The sequence below is a fragment of the Colossoma macropomum genome, unplaced genomic scaffold, assembly GCF_904425465.1.
Source record: "Colossoma macropomum unplaced genomic scaffold, Colossoma_macropomum, whole genome shotgun sequence".
Classification (NCBI taxonomy): Eukaryota; Metazoa; Chordata; class Actinopteri; order Characiformes; family Serrasalmidae; genus Colossoma; species Colossoma macropomum.
The window spans coordinates 21,698,442-21,722,679 of NW_023494795.1; the positions used below are offsets into that span (position 1 = coordinate 21,698,442).

At 38.1% G+C, this 24,238-nt stretch overlaps 1 protein-coding gene across 4 annotated transcripts in view; it reads right to left on the reverse strand.

Moving 5' to 3' along the window:
- otofa (otoferlin a) overlaps positions 1-24,238 on the reverse strand; it is a 125,286-nt gene that overhangs the window by 65,850 nt on the left and 35,198 nt on the right. For all 4 annotated transcript variants that reach the window (XM_036581842.1, XM_036581840.1, XM_036581844.1 and 1 more), the window contains exons 3-5: positions 16,819-16,907; positions 10,306-10,405; positions 5,230-5,426 (exon numbers count right to left, since the gene is read on the reverse strand). In XM_036581842.1, coding sequence (XP_036437735.1) covers positions 5,230-5,426; positions 10,306-10,405; positions 16,819-16,907 — 386 coding nt within the window. The remainder of the gene's footprint in view (positions 1-5,229; positions 5,427-10,305; positions 10,406-16,818; positions 16,908-24,238) is intronic.

A 24,238-nucleotide genomic window follows, 5' to 3' on the forward strand; every position in this document is an offset into this window, starting at 1 on the left:
GAGCTCAAAATGGCAAATCTGTTAATCCGTAAGGAATATTTTGAGTGAATGGACAGTGCTTGAATGTCGGATTGTGGTAACAGGAGAGTTTTACCACAACAGAGGGACTACAAACTGTAAACAGATGCTATTTCATATCTGAGGTGGGAATTTGGAAATAATTGCTAGAGTTACACTCTTATCCCAAAAGAGAAAAGTGTCTGGCGATAATTCAAACACACACACACACACACCCACCCAAACACACACACACACACACACACACAAACACACACACACACACACACACACACACACACACACACACACACAACACACTTTTTCTTCCTTGTCAAGATAAGAAAAAAGTTGGGACAGTATGTAAAAAGCTAAAGAAGTAATGGTTAGTAAAATCTGTTTGACCTATATTAAATTGCAAATGGTATAAAAAGACAATATTTTGTGGTTTACCTTATGAACTTATTTTTTTGTAAATATACACTGATTCCAAATTCGATGCCTGTGACATGTTCCAAAAAAGCTGGGACAGGAGCTTGTTTACCACTGTTTACCATCTTTCCTTTTAACAGCACTTTACAATCATTTCAGCACTAAAGACATAAACTAATCCTGTTTTGAAAGCAGAATTCTTTTGTCTTTATCTGTGAAACAGTACAAGTCCTTCATTGCTGTATTTTGCACACATTTTCAATGCGAGATGGTTCTGGGCTGCAGAAAGGTCAGGCTAGCACCTGCACTCTCTGATAATGCCGCAATGCTTTTATAACACATGCAGAATGTGTCTTCGCCTTGTAATGGTGAAATAAGCATGGACGTCACTGAACAAGGTGTTTTTTTAAAAGCTATTGTAAATAGTGCTTTACAAAGTTATATTTTTCCGAGTTTGTCTTGTCATTGCAGGTTAGCTTGGTTTCCTCTGGTTTTACTACTTCGTTGAGTTCAGCTTTATCAAAGCATGCTGCTGCTCTGTAACCAGGGCAACTCCAGCAGTTAATATAGGTTACATAAGCCCAGCATAACTCAGCATCACTCACTGGTCTAAGCAAGCATAAAGACACAGGTAGACTGCAGAGGGAGGAATACAGAGAATCACAGCAGTGCAGCACATTTATTACTTACACTGTGGGGAGGATTGTAATTCACACACAGTGAGATACTGAGGAAGGAGAATGAGAGTGAAAAGAATTGTTAATAAGTGTGTAGTTTAGTAAAATGTCTCTGTCATATCTGGCTGCTTGAAAATGTCAGCTGCCTTTTACGTTGCATGAACACTTTAAGACAAAAGAACCAAAATTATGCTGAATAAATCGTAGCATTATCTTACACTGAATGTTTTTTTCTCCTTCTATTGTGAAGTTAACGCATCAAAAACAAGGTTTTGTTACGGTTTACTTCCCCAGATAATGTTAAAGCCTGATTACCCCCTAAGTATTATTACACACTACTATAACCTAAGAAAAGCTCCATTATTTTGCACTGAAGTCCCTGTAGCTACTGAATAATAAGCCTTTGTATGTAATAAGCCTGGAATGTCAAAGGGTTAAATAAAGAATACAACAATTCTATTTTAGATATTTTATTTTATTTTTTATTCTCTCTGTAATTATTAGCATCTCTGGTGAAGATGTTGAAGAAAAAAATCTTTGATTTTATGCTAAGACTATATAATTCACTGCACATATCATTTACTTTATGTTACATATAGAAGTATATCATTGTCTAAAGATAGACATTTATAATGATATTACATCATTTAATTTCACTTCTGTACATAAGATTTCCTCTCTGCTCTCTACTGTCTTACACTAAGAGGCAGATGAAGATGCGCTCAAGTTACTTTGTAACTATGAATCATCTAAAAGCTTAATCTTCACCATTTAACTGGAGCACAGAGGGAGGCGTGAGTCAACACCAACATGATAAGATGGAGATCTGAATAATGGGAAGTGGCAGCCTAATTAGAAGCACCTCTCCAACTCACTGGGGGTGGGGTGCTGAGAGCAGATATGAATAGGGGAAAAGAACATTACTTTGGAATGAAGAAAAGGATAAAATGATTAAGATGATGAGGTGAAAAAGAGAGGAGAAGAAATGCTGGGTGAATCATCAGAAGAGGGCAAAGAATAACAGACAGAGCTGTCAAAAGTGAAAAGTCTTAATGTGAGATGGACAAAAACACAGTGAGAAATATTACTTTAGAACAAATAATAGGGTAATAAAAATGTAATAACAATTTAATTACAACTTACAGTGTCCTCGCTGGAGGGAGCCTGCAGCTATTTAACTAAATCTCTCTCTCTCTCTCTCTCTCTCTCTCTCTCTCTCTCTCTCTCTCTCTCTTTCTGAGTGTTTTGGGGGGTATTCAAAGAATAGGTATAATCAGAAACAGGCAACCCAGCAGAGCTGTTTGGTTACTGTTTTGTGTATTGAGCCCCCCGTCCCCCCCAAACATCACTACCCAAATCGTCAGCTAAAGAATTTTTTCCACTACTTTAAAAACTGGTGTGAATCCAGGTGTGAATCTTTAAGCTGACAGTGATTTGATTCACTTTTTCATTTGTTTTTGATTAGATTCAAAAATAATTTTTGTGAATTAAGAACGATTTGATTTGACTCAATACGGCAACTAAAATTTGTTGATTCGTCAATAAATCACAATTTGTTTGATTCGTAGTATTTAAAAGTGGTTTTTGACCAATGGATACAATTCAGTGTTCAGTATGTCCTTTTTACAATTAATGCAGTTGCACTGGAAAGAATTATAAGCAATGCATCAAGAAAGCAAATGAGTCATTATATCACTGAAAAATATTAACATATTTTGATAAATGATTGAGAAACTCTAGGCTGTTGTCTTGCCAGCTGCTCAGTAACACTGGGCTTGAAGTCTGTTTTTCTTTAGTTGACACTGCGAATCAGATAACGTTATTTATAAATCATGAACCATTAAATAGCAATGTTTAATGCAGAAACCTTGCAATTCACTTAGTAAATAGCTTTGTTTATCTGATTACCGCCACTACCATAATGCTAATTTCCACTAGCTAGTTATGTGGTTCCCTATATTACACTAGTACCAAGCTAACAGTAGGGTATATTCACATTTTACAGCATGTCCTCCAACTCCAGCCTAAACACAAAACAGTCACTCTACAGCAAGTGGTGGTAGATTTTGTGCTAGTTTCTGGTGGTAGATTCTGTTTTAGTTACTGTAGAGTTTTGATTAGTTACAACAATACAGTCCAGTTTGGCAGCACAGCTGTGTAGTCAGTGTAGCAACTGGAAACTCAATGTTATTAAGTGACACTAAATAAGCACTGTGGTGGTCCAATGCACACTACGACTTCTTATTAGGTTGAATTTATGCATACATTATGAAAAGCTTGTCCAACCTAGCAACAGATGCTACAAAACAACACATTGTTGGGAAGAGCATGAAATGGTCAATTGAATTGATGTGAACTGTTTGTGCAATTTGTCCAACCTAGCAAAAGTTGCTACAAAACAACACACTTTTTTCGCAAATCATGGGTAGGTCAGTTGAATTGATGTGCATTGAATTGATTGTTGTCCTGATGGTGATGCTTGTGAGAACAATACTGGTGTTAACACTAGCCTGATGATATCTACACTTTCCCTGTATCTCCTCTTCTAGAGGGTCACCAGGGCTTTGCTGCAAATCTTAAAGAGTCTCTGAAGGACCTCAAGCCTGAGCAGATTCTAACAAAGTGAAGGGCTAGAAAGGCCTGAAGCATTTAACTACTAACCTCAGCAATGTTCCCTCTATCAGTGCTCTGCAGGTTTGCAAGTGAAGAAGCTAAAAAAACCTGATATTTATTCTGATCCATTCATAAGTATTTCCCTTCTCCCACAAAAAAACAACACATACACACCCACACACCCACTATTCCTGAAGATTAGTGTTCTCACAGACTGATGCAGATTAAAACAGAGTAGCATGCTGTACCTACACGGTGGGTATGATGGATCAGCAGGTCTGTAGAGACCAGTAGGCTTAGTGGAAATCAATACAGCATCCCACACACTATTCAGCAGGAAAACACCCTCTAACAGTGAGTTCTGAATATTAGTCATCCAGTAGCCATTATTCAGCAAAATCTCACACAAAAAAAGCAGCATGTAAATAAAGCAACATCAGGGATTCTCTAACAAAATACTACAAGCCCTCACAGCATTACAAATACTGCAGTTTCTCATGAAATTAAAGTTGCAGAGGAGCTGAAGATCATCAGTACAACTTCTTCTTATTATTATTATTGCTGCTTTGGTTCATAATGTAAAGCTGTGCAGTAAGGTAGTAATGTTTATGTTCATGTGTTCTTTATTTTGTCTTATCATTTTATTATATCTTTATTATTATATCTTTATTATATCTTTTATTATATCTTTATTATGTCTCATAAATAAAAACTGCTAATCACTGGTGGTGATAGAAACCAGATGTTCAAAGTGTTTGATGCCTCTAAATGCTCCCTCACAGGAAGTCATTACATAAAATAGTTATGAATATTCTGTTGTCTGGAGTGTCTGATGTCTGAGATGTTGTTCTGACATTTTAAAACATACATTGGCTACAATGTATTTTGAATCCTCTCATGGTGGAGGGATACATGCAAGCAAAATAGTCCCCAAAGAAAACAGTTTACATCAAACCTCTCTAAATAACTTTTACATCTCAACAAATGAATTATTATTCAGTTGATTGAATTATGCAGATAATTTTGAAAGATGGATAAAATTCCTCATTGTTTTCAAGAGAAATTTATTTTGCCTTCGCTTCAGAGGTTTGCTTGTATGCTTTTAGGACAAATCAGTCGTTTTTTATCATGTATCTAGCTAGCATGGTGTAAAATTCTGCTATTGTGATTTGAAAAATCTGTCTAATTTCAATTATTTACAACCCAGTCCCACATTTTAAACTGAAACATTGAAAGCTCAACATTATGTAACAACTCTAAATAAGCATTCCGGTGGTCTGATGTGAATAATTACTATATTTTTACTTTGTTGTGTGCTACAATTCTTCATAAGATTGAAATTTTGTCAACATTATTTAAAGTGTGTCCACCTTGAATTCAGTTGCTTCGAAACAACACATTTGTATGCATGGATAGGTCAGTTGGATTTGTTCGAACTATCTGACCCTGATGGTGATGCTGGTGAGAATAATGGTTGTTATATTGAAGGCGTAACTTAGGCCACACTCACTTTCGGAATGTGGGGATGCCGTGGCTGGATCGTCCCGGCGGTGTCCCTGTGCTGTAGCTATGTGAGGACAGAAGACTCTCTGTCTCAAACTGGAACATGCCATCACGATCATCAGGAACGTCCAGGAATTCTCCATCACTCCACACCCGCACACTCCCATCCATCGGCTGGTACCTGATCTCTATGGAGATGCTCGTCTGTAAGAAAAGACTGAATTAACCCCTTAAACTCCAGGCTTATTATTCAGTTATTAATCTCGAGGCTTATCATCCAGAAACATAACTCCTATAATTATTTAATAACTTCTATTGCAAGTTATGTAGTTATAACATTGAGGAATAGAAGTCTGATCTGACCAACAGGTTCTTAGCATTCTATCCACACAATAAGCTGCACCACACTACACGATCCTGTTATGTTATGTTTAGGTGTCCATTGTTATGTGTAGAATATTACTTTGTAAAGAGTTTGTTAAGATAATATAGCTAGGAGGCTAATGCTATTAGCATTTATGCTATCCACCACCCACAGAACGACTGTTTTGCTCACACATTCAACTCATCACAGAAAAAAAGGTTTGTTTAATTCTACACGATTCTGTGTCATTTTAGGCATTTGTGTGAGCGACTGTCTGCAAGTGCAGTAAATTGTTTCATTTCATTGTTTCATCAGCCAATAAGTTAAGCTAAAAAGCAAGCAAGATAGGTATTAGCCAAATTAACATAATTCCAGATAGCAAGCATATACCAGTCCGCAGGCATGAGAAGGTCAGCACCCCACTGACTGTATGCCACAGCAGGTCCACCCCTGGACCACCCAGATTACTATCCTATGTACAAGGTCTAACTAGTTTTAATCTCCTCAAACATATTTTAATTGCAAATAGTCTTTTATTTTGGAAAATAAACAAGACAAATATTACAAACAAGGAGAAACAAGTTACAAATTTATTTAAAATTAGTAAAATTATTTACTAAACTAATTTACAAGTATAATGAAAGAAAGAAATGAGGGAAAAATAAGTAAATCGGGAATTGGAAAAAAATGAACATTGAATGGAAAATGAGCAATGAAAAGTGGCATTTTGTCTAACACTCTGCTTAATCACTGGTGGCTCCTGGAAAACAATGAGCAAAAAGCCAGTGGGCTGCCATTTTTGCCATCAACAGGCCAACAGTGGCCCGGTATCCTTTTGCCATCTGGGATGCTGCATGACCATCACGGTAGCATGACTAAATTGTCATTATAATGCCCTTGTGTATGAGTATTTCGTAATAAACTTGCAATTACAATAATTCATGAGTATAAGTGTAATAATTTTGGTTTGTAAAAGCTTGTCATTATACAAAAATATATGGTCACCATAGAGCTGTCATCCCTACTAAAAACAACTTAGACTAGCATGAATTTTACACTATTCTAAGTTAATGCTCATTTATGCTGGTCTGGTGCTGGTTTAGTTGGTCACCCAGGATGGTCAAACTGGTTGACAAGCATATCAGCATCCAAAACACAACAAAGGCTCGTCTTGGTGGTGATCAGCACAACAGCTCCCATTGCTGCTGACCAGCATACCAGCATCCAAAACACTATACCTCCTGGTCTATGCTGTCTCCTATCAATGGTTATAGAGGTCATCAAGAGCTTGTTCTCTCCTACAAGCCACAAAACACTGAAGGGATGTACAATAGATAATATTCATAGTAATATTCTCCACCAAACTTTTTCTTATTTACTGTCACATCTGTTCTAACTCATTATGATGTTGCATATGATCCCTGGCTGGACTGATTAGTCTAAGGTATCATATTGGCACGTGAGACGTAGCAGGCTGAACCCTTCTCCTGGGATCAACGTGCTGGCATCAGTTACCCTCTCCGCTCATGTTTACAAACTCCTTAGCGATGGAACAAGGAAACGTTTAGCCTCTGCCCCACCTGGCCCTGTGATACCCCAGCCTGCCTCCTCCCCAGGGAGCAAAGAGTAGAAAAAGCAAGGAAACTGGAGAACTGCAGCTTTAGGACTGAGGCTTTAGCACAGCAGCTTACCAAACAATAAATAATGGTACTAAAGGGATTTGCATGTCTGGTCACATTGTGCCACTAGTGTATGAATTTTTGACACATGAAATAAACAACGTATGAAATATGCACTGTGCATATTTTTTTACAGCGAGTTCAAATTAATTTTAGCTATCAGGAGCTATTTTAACTTGCATTGTAAGGCATGACTAAATCAGTAGAAAATTAAGCAAAATGCATCATAATAAATGAAAAACATTCAGGATTACATCTGAAGTGAAATGATTTATCCAGAGTGACTTATAATTTGTCACTTCACACAGGTAGACATGGGTAACGTTAGGAGTCTTGCCCAAGGACTCTTATTGGTATAGTGTAGGGGGGACTGAACCCCAGTCTACAGGATAGAAGGCAGAGGTATTACCCACTACACCATACCAAATGAATTAATGAACACCATGAATATAATATTACTGGATTATAGGTATATACTGTAAGTGTAAAATTAATGGTATTATAGCTATTTGTGTAGCTAGCTAAGTGCTTGTTATATTGCTGTGTGCTATAGGCTAGTCTTGCTAACTGTGACTGGGCTAGCTAGTTGTATGCACTACTTCAGACACCACTACACCACCGATTTAAACTGATTTCTCATAATAAGGGGAAACTGAAGCATCAGGCAAAACAGATATTGTATTTTCTGAAGACAGAGACAGTACAGAGACAAAGGCAGTACAGAGACAGAGACAGACACAGTACAGTAAAGCTGAACAAATACAGTATATTCCAGTAGCAAAGCAGAGTTGGCTGCAAGTTCTTTTGTGATTAAGCTTTGCTTTGTCTTTGTCACACAGACAGCCTCTGAATAGGACATAAAGCTATGAACTGTAATTACATTTAGAGGAAAAGCAAGCTAAGTTAATGTTCAGGATGTGTCTTTGCAATTGCAATTGCTGTAATCTGTGTATATATGCAGAGAATGTTGATGCTGAGCAGACAAATGCTGCATTTCCAGCAGAAACAAACACATTTATGTGCTGAGATATTGCTACTGTCCTTAATGCAATAAAGCTTAGTGCACATTTTAATCAATGTCATGAACAAATGTTCATCTCATCTTATATAGTGATAGATAGGCCTGTTAGTAAAAGCTGGGAAAGCTGTGTTTCATTCAGTTAGATGTAGTGTGGTGAAGTGTTTAGCGATGTTTAGTGATGTTCTCTATCTCTGTTGTGTTTAATCATGTCAGCAAGAGCAGAGAGCAGTAAACATGAACGGTTCAAAGTCAATGGAAGTTTAAGAGACGCAGGGGCTAATAAGCCACCTCTGGGCCTGAACCTTCATTATGTATCACTGACACAGAGAGAGGAGGAGGGGAGCCCAGTGTAAATCACACCCAGTATGATGGTTGACAGAAGAGCCTCTTTCTACAGAGAGACAAAATAATCATAGGGGTCCAGCCAGAGAAAGCACATGTAGCCATGACAACAGAATTTTCTGCAGGTCGTAAACAAAAGTCGACTCTATCCCACACTATGGGATTAAGGTAGGTGTCTGGAAAAATGAGGTCGAGCTTTCATTAGTGACAGCAGGTGGGTGTGGGTTTGTGTGTCATTGATTGGACTTCTATCATCACCTTCTTAGCAGAGAACAAGCAATATACAAAATGTAGTGTGCTTTGCATGCATACACACACAAACAGATACACACAGACACATGTACAAACCTCAATTCTTTAATTCAATTCTGTTAGGCATAAACTGAAAGCCTGTACAAAAACATTTTATTTGGTGTTCTACCTTAAGAAACATATTGTTTTTTTTGTTTTGTTTTATTTTTGTAAATATACACTCATTATGAAATTGATGCCTGCAACACATTCCAGAAAGGTTGCTACAGGCATATATTAACCCCTGTATGCCGTGCACACTAATGCATCCCATACCACGACAGACCCTGAATTTTGAACTTTACACTGGTAATACTTTTAATGCTCCATTTCTTATTTAGTCGGAGAACACAACATCCATTATTTTCATAAACAATGTGCAGTTGTAGATGCAGCGATGAACTGTGTTTACAGACAACAGTTTGTCAAAGTATTCTCAAGCACATATATCTATCACATAAGCATGTCAGTTTTAATGCAGTGCTGTCTAAGAGATTCTCTGGATTACCTAAATCATTTGATGGTGACCAAGATAGAAGTGCGAGGCTCAGCGTTTCACCAGTTTAAGTGATACAGTGTTTATTTACCTAACTATCCCCTGCGTTTTCACTCGACTCACTCATCCAAACTTCAGATACGACAGACACTGCTTGATATTAATCATCACTGCACAAACATTATTTTAGACCATCCCTTCAACTGCATACTTATCTTTTTACATATGCTGCTCTGACAGTACATGCTATGTACATATATATTCTCTCCACCCACTCTGCATATGTATATTATATTTATATTTGTGTATCTAGATTTTTTTACCACTCTACCATCCTTATTTGTACATATTGTAACTGTCAATTGTCAGTTACTTTTTTGCACTTAATATATGTCACACTGTATTTTGTGCTTCCAGTTAGATTCATTTCATTGGCTCTGTACCTGTACTCTGCACAATGACAATAAAATTGAATCTAATCAAATCTAATCAAATGATATCCTGCACTGTAGAGGGTGAAATACCTAAAAATCTTGCAATCACTTGCTGTGGAACGTTATTTTTAAACTACTGGATTTTTTCGCAAAGTGGTGAGCCTCAACCCCTCCTTGCTCTTAAAGGACGAGGCCTTTCCTGCATGCTCATTTTATACCCGAACATGACTGCATAACCTGTTTAAGAAGTTTTTATTTTCACATTTTAAAATGATCAACATTCCTAGTTCTAAACTGTCCCTGTCCCTTTTTTGAACATCAACTTTAAAATGAGTGTATATTTACATGAAGCGGACATTTCACATACAGTTCCAACTTTTTTGGAATTTAAGTTTTTACATTCCCATACACACACACACACACACACACACTGTCTCATTTCATTCCATGTCTTACCTGAATAGCTGTGTTGTTGTCATCTATGAGCGTGTCAGACACCTCCAAATGACCCTCTTCCACCACCTTCTGCAGAACCATCCGGAAGGTGCCAATCAACCTGTAAAGAGAGGAAAAAACACTCATGCTTCAATATCTAAAGCAATAACACTTTCCAACACCCCAGCTCGTCTGTCTCACTTTAGGCTTCCACTGCCCACGCCTGCATGTTGGGTCTAGAGCTGGTGATGGTGATACACAGTGGCAGCCATGGGGAAGAACATCAGCCTTTACATCTGCATCACAGCAACAGTGCACATACCCAGACTAAAGGTCATCTCTAAGAATATCTTTTTAAAGAGTTTGTTTTTCATTTCAGCTCCTTTGTTCTGCTTCAGAGATTAACAACAAAATGTAACAGATTTCCAAATGTTCTTCGAAAAGACTGTCATGATGCAGCTACATTATAAGCTTGCTTTAATATGTGTTTTATGTCTGGATTGTATCTAGATATACTTTGGTTGGATTACATTTACACTTGTCACAAAACATGTGTCCTCACTGTGGGCAGATGAGATCCAGTTTTCCTTTAAAAAGCACATCAACACATATGTCACCTTCATATACTTGTTTCCCTCATTATCAGATGAATTGACAACATGGCTTGGGTGCTTTCAAGTGTAAAAAGGCACTTGGTTTCAGGATTACTTCAGCCTTGTGTTTTCTCCATCTTGCATTTCCTTGTTTATCCTGTCATCTGCTAGTTGGCACTTGGCAGATGCGTTTCTTTCAGTTAAGTGAAATCCAAATGAGATTCAGTCACAAGAAATGCATGTTGATGCAAGTTGTAAACAGCCTTTACATGTCCAAAAGTATATAGACACCTCTACTAATTAGTAAATTTGGCTATTTTAAGATGCACCCCTTGTTGATACAGGTATTCCATTGCGCGCACACAGCTTCTATAATCTCCCTAGAGTTGGAGTGGTGTTTGTGGTCCAGAACATCTAACCCGCTTATCCTTCTGGGTCACGGGGTAGCTGGTGTGAGAAAAAATACATGTATATAAAAAATATAACGGGGCAACAAAATTGCAGAAAGAGTGAGAGAGAAAGAACTACACTGATGAAAAATTGAAATACTCTACTGTACATGTCTCTAAAATGAAGCACTGAATGCAACCCCTTCTTTGTTTAGAGGAAATTATATGCTGAATAATTTAGATCTTTTTTCATGCCATAAAAAAATATAAAATGCTTCTTTACCCAAGACCTAATTTCATTGCAATTAGAATAACTTCTTAACACTGTCATCTACAACAACATACATGCTAGGATTGCATCTTCAGGACAATAGAACTTGACACTTTCACATACATTGAAAAAATGATGCACTGAATTTACATAATTCAAACATCATCATTTTCACATGAATGAAATACAACACATCCTCACAGTCAATCTGAAAAGTAAGTAAACTAGAAGACAAAATTGTGTTGTATAAATGTGGAAGTAATGTACAAATTTGAATCAAGTTAATGCACTACTTTTCAGTGTGAAGTGTGACACTATAGATCCAACACAACTTGACCTCAGTATATATTAACACTAGGTTACACTGTATATATTCACACTAGGGTGACATAATCGGAAATCAACAATGACTGACAAGTAAGTCCATGATGTGCTTCAAAGATGATGAACAAAAATGGAGATACAAGGTTTTGTTCTGACAGGGATGAAATACATGTAAAGTTTTATTGCTAGTTATAACAATAGATTATTACTAAATGTTAATAAGCCATTAAGTAGAGTGGTAAAGTGAGTGGTAGAGTTTCCCAAGGGTGACATACAGTCTGATGAAATTTCTCAGCATTTTCTGTACCCCCATGGTTAAAGGGTAAAATTATGAAAATACAATATTTCATGGTTTTCCACAGGCATCTATAGCTGAATCCTAGAGTGACTCTGCTAAAAGACCAGAAAAATACCTCACCGAACACAGACGCTTCAAACTACACAAACATGGTTTTGCGTGCTGTTGTGTTTTAATGCTGTGCTCACATTTTTGTCGTGAAAACAAAGATGTTCCATGCTTCATAGTGGTACCCAACTGACAGCAGCATGAAGCTATGCAAATGTTTGCATGTCTGTGACATGTTACTGCTGGTGGTGACAGAATTTTCCATCTTGGCTATAATGAAAAAAATGGAATATCTGGTTTGCTGTCGTCTGAACTGCCAATATGTGAACGCAACATTAGTTGTGTCACAATGCAATTAAAAACATAAAACACACGCAAGCCTCACTATGAACATTACAGCAAGGGGCAACAGTCAGGCCTGGCTTAGCTGTCTTGTACCATCAGCATGCTTTCTTCTGGTGAACAAGAATGTCATAAAAATAGTTTTAAAAAAAGGGGCCATTGGCCAGACGTTGTCCTGTGCATTTGCGTGCTTGTGTTACGTATGTTTCTGTTTTAACAATGTCTTTTAATTTTAATATGTAAAGCACATGGATGTGGCTTTGGAACTCACTCATTTGCTGTGCACATGTAGAAGTTTGATGTTTCTCCAGCAGGGGCCAATATTAGCAGCTGGAGCTCACGAATGCTCATTAATGCACACGTTTGCAGTAACAACTTTCAAAACGAGATGTGAAATAGCTTTCAGAAACGTTGTGTAACTCAGTATTCTGCTTTCATACCACTTAAAATTCTGGAATTATTTCATACTAAGGCTTATTATTCAGCAACTATAGGGACTTCAATGCATACCGGTTGAGCTATTCTTAGGTTATAGAAGTGTGTACTAAAACTTTGGGGCAGCCAATGGGCCCTGGCCATTAAAGAGGCAAAGATTTTCAAAAAAAATTGTCCATGTTAAAAAAGCACATAAGCTTTTTTTTGACAATAATCACAATTCCTTTACCAGTATCCCATTACAAGCAGTGATTATGACTATATAGGAGTTTATAGGACTATATAGAAGAATATAAGAGTCCTGTTTCCATTATCTCTTTCTCAAATGCCACGAAGTCATCACAAAGCTTTCAGTGCCACACTGACCTGCACTCCTCATTTTCAGAGAAGCCTCGAGACCAGGGTAGAACCCTGTGTGGTTCTGCAGTGAAGTGGCTTCTTTGTCATAGACTGTAGACTGGCATGAACGCTTGCATGGGTGAATAATTCACTGATCTGGGATCAGGTTCTGGCTCCTGATGCCCTTTTCAAAAGAACGTTTATGCATTATTGATCTAGCATACAACAAACAATCGACTTTCATCTACTTCATAATTTACTTCATCCTCCCTTTTCAAGACACATCCCTTTGTTGTCTGAGTCAAACCCAGGAAATTTACAGCACCAGACTTGCGCCTGATGAGTTCGTTCCATGGTTGGCTGAGAACAGACGTTTCTTAGGAGGATGACTGATCAAGACCCATGCTAGCTTCATTTTCCAGCTGATATCTTTGCCTGGATGAACTGCATCCCAAAGGAGGCATCACCCTTCATTTTCTGAAACAAGAACACTATTCAGTTACAGGTAAAATCCAATTCAGTAGGTGCCAGAAAGCAAATTACGTCCCTCAACACATCTTGTTCAACTTCCAATTTGCCAGAGTATTATCTACTTGTCTGAGGCATATGCTCCTCAGTGTAGCTAATGGGGGGTGGGGGGTTAGTGTTAATCAGAAGGTTGGATTTTCATTTGCTAGATGAAGCAAATCAGCTCCATTCGAGTTCAAAGTTAAACCATAGCAAATCCATAGGGCTTAAACAAGACTACACACATGCTAATCAGACAAGGCCTACTAAATGAGTAAAAAATATAGATAACAAAATAGATGGTTCACAATTGCTCTTGCTAACGTGTGATAAAATGCAGACATTATAAAGATTATGCAGTAAGTATGGTATTAACCCCTTAAAATACCAAGCTTATTAGATGCTAAGGCTTATTATTTAGCAACTACAGGGACTTCAATGCAAACTGGTTGAGCTATTCTTAGGTTCTATAAGTGTGTAGTAAAACTTTGGGCCCTGGCCATGAAAGGGGTTAATTTCTTGTGTTTGCATCATAATATCCATAACACAGACTAACTTTCTGACCTTCCTGTAGCTCCCAGAAAGAGTCTGCAGGGTTACGTGAGTCAGAGTGGCTGTAAGGAAGCAGCTACAGCGCCACCAGCTGGACATTCTAAAACAATCTACTAAAGTCAGTGAATTCACCTCCAGTGCAGCCCAGTGCATTATCATGTAGAGCCACTTTTTTTAATTAATTTTGTATGGATAAAATCCAGTGTACAATGGTAAATGCATACCATTAGCCTGAAACTGTTGACTGCAGCACAAAGAAAACCTGCTACACTTAAAATTTGAAGAAAAGAAAAATTCAAGGACACACACTGAACTATTTTCATGTATAAATTGAGTACAATGCCAAATAAAGTAAAGGCCTGAGCCCACTTTTTTGGCTTTATGTATCTTATTTCATTTGTTTATACATCTTATTAAATTTGCTCACACATAACAGTGATCATTTACTCTAGAGATGATAAGGAGATACCTAAGGATTTAGAAGAATGACATGTGTTCTACTGGTGCTTTAATTATTCAGCAGGATCCTCTCCCTGTTCTGTGCCCCATTCAAAGACAGGTCACCAAAGACACCAAACGTACACTTTGTTCCACTGTAGCATATGCAGCATGATACGATATGGTCACAGAACAGAGAGACCAAAGACATTGAAAATTAATAAGGTCAGAGATAACCAAGCGACAGGCTCATCAATTTTGTACAAAAACAAAGTTACGCATGCTGCATTTGCATTCGAGTAATTATCTATTTAGTTAGTTATTTAGTTCATCATTTCCATTTACTTCAGTTACACTGACTTTAGTTTCAGAGTACAGTTAGACTGGAAGTTATGCAATCCCTGCTTATGCTGGTCTAGGTGGCTGACAAGGTAGACATCCAGCTGAACAAGATGAAAACACTATGCTGGTAAACCAATCGATGTGTTTTCATGAGTTTGACGGTCAGCTAGCTTAGTCATACAGGTTGTCTTGCTTGATCATGCTGGTCAAGCAGGCTGGTCTTGAAGGTCAACTAGCTTGATGTTATGCTGGTCAACCTGCTTGGTAAGACTGGTTATAATGGCAACTTGGTCTTGCTGGTCAAACTGGTTGACCAACGTGGTCATGCTGCTTGACAAACTTGACCAACTTGGCAAAGCTGGTCATTCTGGTTGACCAACTGGGTCAAGCTGATCATGCTGGTTGAAGAGCTATTTCAAGCAGGTCATTCTGGATGACTAGGTAAACGATGCCAGCCAGCTAAGTGCTTTCTTAGTGTGCTGAGTTAAGATGTGAAAAGCATTTTTTTACTCTGTTACAGAGTGAAGTTAGATTAGAAGTTATGTTAGCACTTAGCAGTGGTCATCCACTCCACAATGAGGCAAAGGTGACAGAAAATCTATAAACAGCCTGGTCATAACATTTTAACTGTGACTCATGCCAGCAAGGGGCCAGGAACAAGAGAACAAGCCCACACACACTCTCTTTCTCACACACATACACACACACCCGTACTCTAATGCCTGGCACAGGAGACGTGTCACGCCTTGTCAGGACAGAGGGTTTATCTGTCACTCAGCTGAGTGCTGTGGTTCTAATGGTGACAACCATCCCCTGCTGGTATTAGAGGAAAGAAATTGCTGCACTCTTATAGAAAAGAGAAAATGGAGGAAGGGTTAAGAGAATGCTCAAGGCCGGACATTCACTACAGGAATAGAGGTTTCAAAGTCAGTTTCAAAGTTTCTGCTGAACAACACACAGGAAACAAACACTGAGAAAGTATCTGCCGTCTATGCTCCAGGCACAGATGCGTTCTTTTGTAGCAATTGTTGTGAGGTTGGACAAGTTGTACAGAGCACTAGCAGAAACTCACAATTAATCTAATTCTAATTAAATCTAAGAGACTGTTGCTGTATTTTTCAACATGCCTCATATATAATAACGGATTGTCAGATTGTTTAGCGGTCATTTTAGGGGTCTAGCGTGAATAATATAGATATTTTGACAGAGCTGTGTGCTACAATTTCTCTTTAGGTTGAATAGGGTTTTGGCCACTGTTCTATAAAGCTTGTCCACCCTCACAACAGTAGCCATGAAAGAATGTATTTGAGAGTGGAGCATGGATAGGTTCAAATTATTCAACTTCAGCCTTAACAATCTATATGTGCTAGAGAAATAAGGGTGAAAACATCTGCCAACAGAATAATCTACATATTTAACAAAAATGCTTTAATACATATAAAACTGGAGTTTCATTTACAATAACACCCCAACTGAGTTTCCATATGTATATATGTCTCTAGCAATACATACATCTCTGAAGTCGGAAGAAAACTTCATATCTCCAAAATGGTAACTTTACAGAAGAATAAAAAAACACACTTTATGTACATGTTATATTTTTATGTAAACTCAAGCATTAGAAGCAAACAGGTCAGCTATGCTGACTTTATATACCTGTTGGTGAAGACTTTGCTGTAGTTGTATATATGGATCTCTAGCATCTCGTTGCCATCCACTTTACTGGCAACTGGCCATCGAAAAGCCTGAAAGAACGAAGCAGAAGAAAAATCCATAACAGTCAAGGTTATTTATTAAGACAGGAAGTCAATACATCTACAGGTTCAGATTAAATGAGACTTCAGAAGAGCCTATTCACAACAAAAAATTTAATTAACTGCCATTACAAACTTTCATTTTAAATCACAAAAAAAAAGATTCCAACTTACATAGTAAAAATAAATAAATAAATAGCCCAAATTACACTAGTGGCTGAAATGAATCGAAAGCCCCATAAACCTCTAATTGAATACTTTAATGATAAGCTGGGGGACACAAATTACTGCTAATGACACAACAGGAAATAAAGGCAGATAAAGAGTTTGGTGATGTTTCTGCTACTTTCTGCCTGTGTGGCCTTTGTCAGATAAGTCACTACATCATTCACAGCCTGGCAAATCTATGTCATTATTGGTGCTGCCAGACAGAACAAAACACATTTAATTTGAATGTACAAGAATTATTGTTTTGCAAATTTAAGGCCACATGGCATTATTCATTGAGCTAAACAAAGTGAAATGCTTTATAAACTGGAAACAGTTTTACACAACTATGACAGAAATATAACATCAAAACCTTCATTTGGCTTCTTTCTTGTTTTTACCAGCTAACATCAGCTGTCCTTTACATTGTGTAAACATTTAATAATGAACAGACCAAAAAAAAAGACTAATAAGATCTTATCACTTTAACTTATATCAAAATTTGAGAAAGTTGTTCAATGATACAGGGCTATGATGTGCTTTTCTCTGCTCAGATGGGTTCATGAAAAAAAAAATGTATGCAGAATAACTGACTTTTATGTTATACTCCTAAAACTCTTCAGTCTCTAACTCTGTGGGACTTCCCCTCTGGTGCTGGTGTGCCTGCCAGTGGGCCGATCCATCAGTGTCCTCCTGTTTCCTGGACCAGGAGGTCCCATCTGCCACACGCATCCACACAGCCAAAGCAGCAGCCCTGAGGGCTATGGAGACGTGCCATTTCACACAGTGATAATGAGGAGCCGCAGCCCCCCAGCACTAGACAACGGGACAGAGTCACCACTCAAGGCCATAGAGGGAAAAGATAGGACGTTCTAACAATAGATACAGTGTAAGCAGAAGTAGAAAGAGAACTGAAAAACCCCACTTAAGCAAGAATACTGCTGCTGTAGTGAATATTTGCTTGAGGACAAGTAAACGTTTTAATAGAGAAAATTATCACACAAGAGTCAGTAGCTCTAAGGCTCAATCCCATTTCTTCTTTTTACCCCTACCACTTGTTTTCGAGTGTCACCCTAACCCCTTGGAACAAGGAGTTACAAGGAGTAGTGGTTGAAATCTTGCCCTACGAAATGGGACAACCCTCAAATAAAAAAAAAGAACAAAACATTCTTTTATCAACAGCCTACTAGCGCTGCTCTGTAGGCGACCCAGCCCGACTTCAGTGATAACAGAGAAGGGAAAAGTTCAGCAACCTCACTGCTGGGCTTTAGTTACATTTAGGGCATCATGTGCTTTCAAAGAGGGGGGTATAAGACAATTATTTATTATTGCCCACCTCTAATTCTTTGGTGATACGAAGCTGAAGTCAGCTTCGCCAGCTTCTTGTTCGAATTTTTCCGTTCCACCTTAAATGGTGCAGCAGTTACATTCTGGCACTTCAGGCGTCAGCACTGCTGGACTATTTAAGGTGGAACGGGAAAGTTAGCTTGCTAGCTACCGAAACATTAGCATGCTATTAGCGATTTTTAATACTTTTTATAAAGAAAATGACCATAATACATTGAAACAACATTAAACTAAAGATAATACGATGGTTATTTTTATTTATTATTATTTTTTAATGGAGAAAATTCTCACATTTGTGGGTTTCTTTGGTCAGGCATCTTGCCGTTTTTTTTTTTCTGATAACACTCCATTCGGAGTGTGCCTCTGAAAAACCTCCGTTTGGAGGGTCATGTAGCCCTAACACTTCGCCCTACCCTTCTATCTCAACAAAAATTGGGACACCCTAACCCTAGACGTGAACGCGCAAAACAGAGGGCTAAGCACTAAGTGGTAGGGGCAAGGGGTGAAATGGGATTGGGCCTAAGTTACTTTAGGTTCACCCTACAGTTTCTTACAGTTAGTTACAAAAGCCTTAACAAGCTTCAGCTAGTCCAGAACGCTGCAGCCAGAGTCCTCACAAGAACCAGAAAGTTTGACCATATCAGCCCAGTTTTATCAAACCTACACTGGTTGCCAGTTAAATTTCGCATCGATTACAAAATTCTTTTACTGACCTATAAAGCTCTAAATGGACTCGCCCCTCAATACCTGAGTGAACTTCTCTCATACTATTAACCATCGCACCTACTTAGATCACATGGTGCTGGCTTACTATTAGTACCTAGAATTAATAAAGTTACATCTGGGGGGAGAGCCTTCTCATACAAAGCCCCCCAACTTTGGAATAATCTTCCAGTCAGTGTTTGGGACTCAGCCTGAGTCTTTAAGTCTAGACTAAAAACTTACTTGTTTAGTCGAGCCTTTGGTAATTAGTTTTCCCTGTCAGATAAAAGGTGCATATCTGGGGGTTCATGGTCAAAGAGTATTATGGTAAACTGCGAGTGTTGGTGCCGTCGTCCCGCTGCTCTCACGCGTTCACGCAAGTTTGCTGACGGTGGAGCAGAGGGGCACCGACATCTCAGGGAGCCCTAATGTCTCTGTTACCTTTCTGGTTTCTCCCTTTTAGTTAGGCTGTAATAACTAGACCGTTCGGAGTCTGTGCTGCACTCTATTAAATTATTATTGTAATCTGTGATCAGTCACTCTTTTTTCATAAACTAAAACTAATCTAATTAGCCACTGCTCTGCCTGTTTTCCCCATTTTGTACTACAATACTTTATACTAATGCTGTTTGCTATCCGGTGTCGACCAGAGGAGGTTGGGTTCCCCTTTTGAGTCTTGGTTCCTCTCAAGGTTTCTTCCTCTTGCTCTTTGGGAGTTTTTCCTTGCCACTGTCGCTGCTGGCTTGCCCATGGGGGCTTGGACCCGGATTTTTCTGTAAAGCTGCTTTGTGACAACACCTGTTGTAAAAAGAGCTATATAAATAAACTTTGACTTGACTTGACTTTGACTCAAGGTTTCCCTACATTTTTATTGACTACCTATGCCAGTGGCATAGAATTTCACTTTCATTCATCCACCAACCAGCTGTGTCATTAAAATTCTTCTTACCATAGACAAAATGGGACAAAATGATTTTTAAATTTAAACACTACGCATGACTGCTCACCTTACATTTAAATGTCCATAACTACAATAAGTGACAGTGGGCATCAGCTAAGTTAATTATTCACAGGTACTTTTTTTACACACATTCAGGTATAGATGTCTAGGGCAAATGGATGCAATGTTCTTGCCATTTTTCCACAGTATTGACCCTTTGAAGTTTGTTTACTGTGGTCAAACACTGTGCTTGCTAGGTAAGCAGCATATAGGAACTAGTGCAACTTACAATTTAGTCACGTTACAGAGGTATGTGAATGCAGCGTTAGGAAAGTTGCCAAATAGGCTTATTGGTATATTGTGGTGTACCTGCACAGGTGTGGAATCAAACCCAAGTCTTGTGTGGAGCAGCTGTGTTACCCACTATCATATACCAACTCCGTAAGCACCCACATTCTTTACTGATGTAAAAACAATATTCTGCACCCGGCTGTTGGCCGTCTCTTTTAATTTAATTTAAAAAGGCATGAAAATGCTATATATCAGGCCCACCACTGCTAACTCATAAACCTACTAGGCCATGGGCTCCTAAGTGGTGCAACCATCTAAGCATTGGCCCTATCATCAGGAGATCACAAGCTTGATCCCCAGGGATGCGACAGCCATCTGTGGCCAGGAGTCCAAGAGAGCACAATTGGCCTTATTGTTTGGGTGGGTAGGATGGCCCTCCCTCCCCCCATCACTCAGTGTGAGGATAGCCATATTAGGCATCTGTTTTCTGACGTTACAGAACTGGCGGTTGGCACTTTCCCCTGAGCGAATTCAGCTGTCCAATGAGGTTGCATTAGAAGCTGTTTAAAAAGATGCGGTGGCACTTCAAGGGTCTCGGAGGAAGCTTGTGTTAGCCTTCACCCTCCTAGCACTAGTGGCATTGTGTGATTGGAGGAATCGGATATGACATAAACTGGGGATTAAACTGGAAAAAATCCCTCCCCAAAAAACTTAATATGCCATGAACACTAGCTTTCTTTAGCAAGCCAGTTACCAGTCACAGCACTTACAACAGAGCACACAAACAACAGCTTTAAGTTTAATAAAGAATTATCATCATTCTAAAAGTACAGAAAAAAAGACCACATATTTAGCTAAGATTAATTAGCTAGCCAGCAATTTGCTTCAGATCAGAGATGAGTTGTGAAAAACAGGTTTTTTGACAGTTATTTTAAACAGCAAACGACAAACGTTACAAATAAACAAGTAAAATGACCATAATTTAATTAGCCTTAAATAAGTACTTTTATATGAAAGGTAAAATAAAGGCATATCTGTTGTAACCAGAAAGAAATCAACATGCTCAGTTTAGGAGGAATGGCTGAATCCATGTCAAATAATCACAGATCACTCTTACAAAGAGTGTAATCAATACAGAAAGTTTCAGAGTGAGATAATACAACCAGCAATTTTAGACAGTGAAAGAGAAGGCAGTTCTATAACCTCAGCTGCTCCAGCTGAGAGGTGCTGAATATAATGACTAAAATGAGTTTCATTGATCATTCAAGCATCCAGGGAGGTTTAAAAAGACAAGTCATATCCAGCAATTAAGTGGAGCTCAGCGAATAACACAATTACACACTAGAAGAATACTTACAAAACAACTGCTGGATGGCCAGTGAAATGGGAACCTAGGGTTATAAGCAGGCATGACATTAAACACACCTCTTGATGTCTTTGTAGCCTTAATGACAGGTAAAAGTGCAGTGCCTGCTGTAATGTGATGTTCAGTTCAAGGTGTGATTGATAAACTGTCCTATGCTGCTGTAAAAAATATATGAACATTCAGGCATTTGCTACCATAAGCAAGCTAGATGGATTGGTCATCTTTATATGCTGTACTATACTGTCACTGTCAGGATAAAATCTCATATCTGCAAATGTTAACTTCACAGGAAAAGGAAAAACATCCTTAACTTTCGAGTAAGTTAATGTAAAAACATTTTAATCCAAGTTATTTGCACCATTTCTATTGGTCCATTTACCATAAAGTTTTCACACAGCCAACTGGCATTTTCAAATGAAGAAAAAAAAAAATATAATAAAAATAACATATAAAAATATAGAATAAAAATAACGGCTCCCTCAAAGTGCATATTCCAGTATATATGAGCTGTACATAAGAAATACAGGAATATGGTACAGAAAAAACTGTACAAATACAATAATGAACTATATTTCAAAATACAGCATAATTTAATAATTAACATTATAGTAAAACAACATTTAATATTAAAATTATAAATTACTGTAATTTTACACCACATTTATACAGTATTTTGTACCTCATTTGTGTATTATGTATGTGTACATATCTATTTGTAATAAGAATTTTGTAAGCCTAAGTTTAAACCTGACTCTAATCTTATTCTCAGTGATCAAAATGAAATGCTTTAGTACTTTCAGTTAAAAAAAATAAACCACACATGCATATTGCTCAAATCATATACTTAAAATCTTTTTTCTCCTTGGAAATGTATGAAAACAAACACACTACACACACACACACACACACACACAATTCCAGATGATAGTTACAGAATAGCTTCAGTGATATGGAGCTGTTGCATCTCAGCTTGTTAATGCATCCCAGAAAAAAGGTTGAAGCAAGAAAATAACATCCATCATACACACCTAGAAATGAAGAGATGTGTCTCATACTCTTAAACCTGACGCTATTATAAGTATTTTTCATATTTAAAGTTTACATTTAGATATGCAAATGAAATGATCTAGCTTTTGGATTATGTTAGAATTAAAATCCTATGGTATGGTGCCTTGTCAAGGCGAGGAGGCGTGCACACAGACAGCTATGCTGCCAGGAGTTTTAACTCCTTTCAGGGTCTTTCATGGCAGCAAGGTCATAGCAGAGGTGCCAGACTAAATCTAGCACTTGTATTGGTCAGCAGAAATATAAGACGATGATCACTGAGGTGACAATGGCAAAGACATCAATTAAATCATACAAAAGAAGGCAACTTTTGTACTTTACCAAGAAAACCACATGGTTAGACACAATAGAATGATTGTCAAGAAGATGGGCCCCCTTAGGTCAGAAGGCACTCAACTTGCTACTGATGAAGAGCTGAGGATTCCTCAGAGTACAGCTTGCGTGTATGACGTGGCCTGATCAAAGCCTTCGGCAAGTCTAGTTGCTGAAGTTGACAAGCAAGAAAAGAGAATTCAAAGCTGCAAAAACACAATCACAGTTGGAACTTGGAATGTACAAAGTATGAATCATGGCAAGCTGGAGGTAATGAACATCTAAATGGATGATCTACATATCAACATCCTAGGGATCTACTACTCGGCTCATGTACAACAAAGAAGAAATGGAGTGGCTGTCCTTGTCAAAAAGGATGTGAGCAAGACTGATTGACTGATGTCAATCCAATTTTGTGCACAACCATTCAAAATTACAGTCATCCAGGTTTATGGCCCAACAACAGATACAAGTGGTGAAAAAATCAAAAAGTTTTCCGATCAAACTCAGGCTGAAACTGACAAGACCTGCAAACGAGACATACTGCTGGTTGACTGGAGACTGGAATGCTAAGGTCAGAAACAAGAAAGAGGAAAATACAGCTGGACAGCATAGACTTGGAAACAGGGATTAAGCGGAAGAATGGTTAATCAGCGTCTGTGAGTGCAATGACTTTTTCATTACTAATGCATTTTTAAGCAACCTTTTTCATTACTAAAACATTTTTAAGCAACCAATATGACGTCTGTACACCTGGACATTACCAGAAGGAGTTCACTGAATCCAAACAGACTGCATTCTTTGCACCAAGAGACAGAAGAGCTCCATTTTAATTGCCAAGACTTGGAACAGATCACAAACTACTAATGTGCAAACTCCAAGTGAGGTTGAGAAGAAACAAATCAAACCATCAGACTTCCAAAATATGATCTGGAGAATATACCACTTGTCTTCAAGGAAAACATCAGGAATTGATTTCAAATGCTAGACATAATTGACAGAGAACCAGAGGAGCAATGGATGGAACTCAAAGAGGTCATCAAAGACGAATAAGAGGAAAACCTGGGAAGAATGAAAATGAGAAAGAAATCA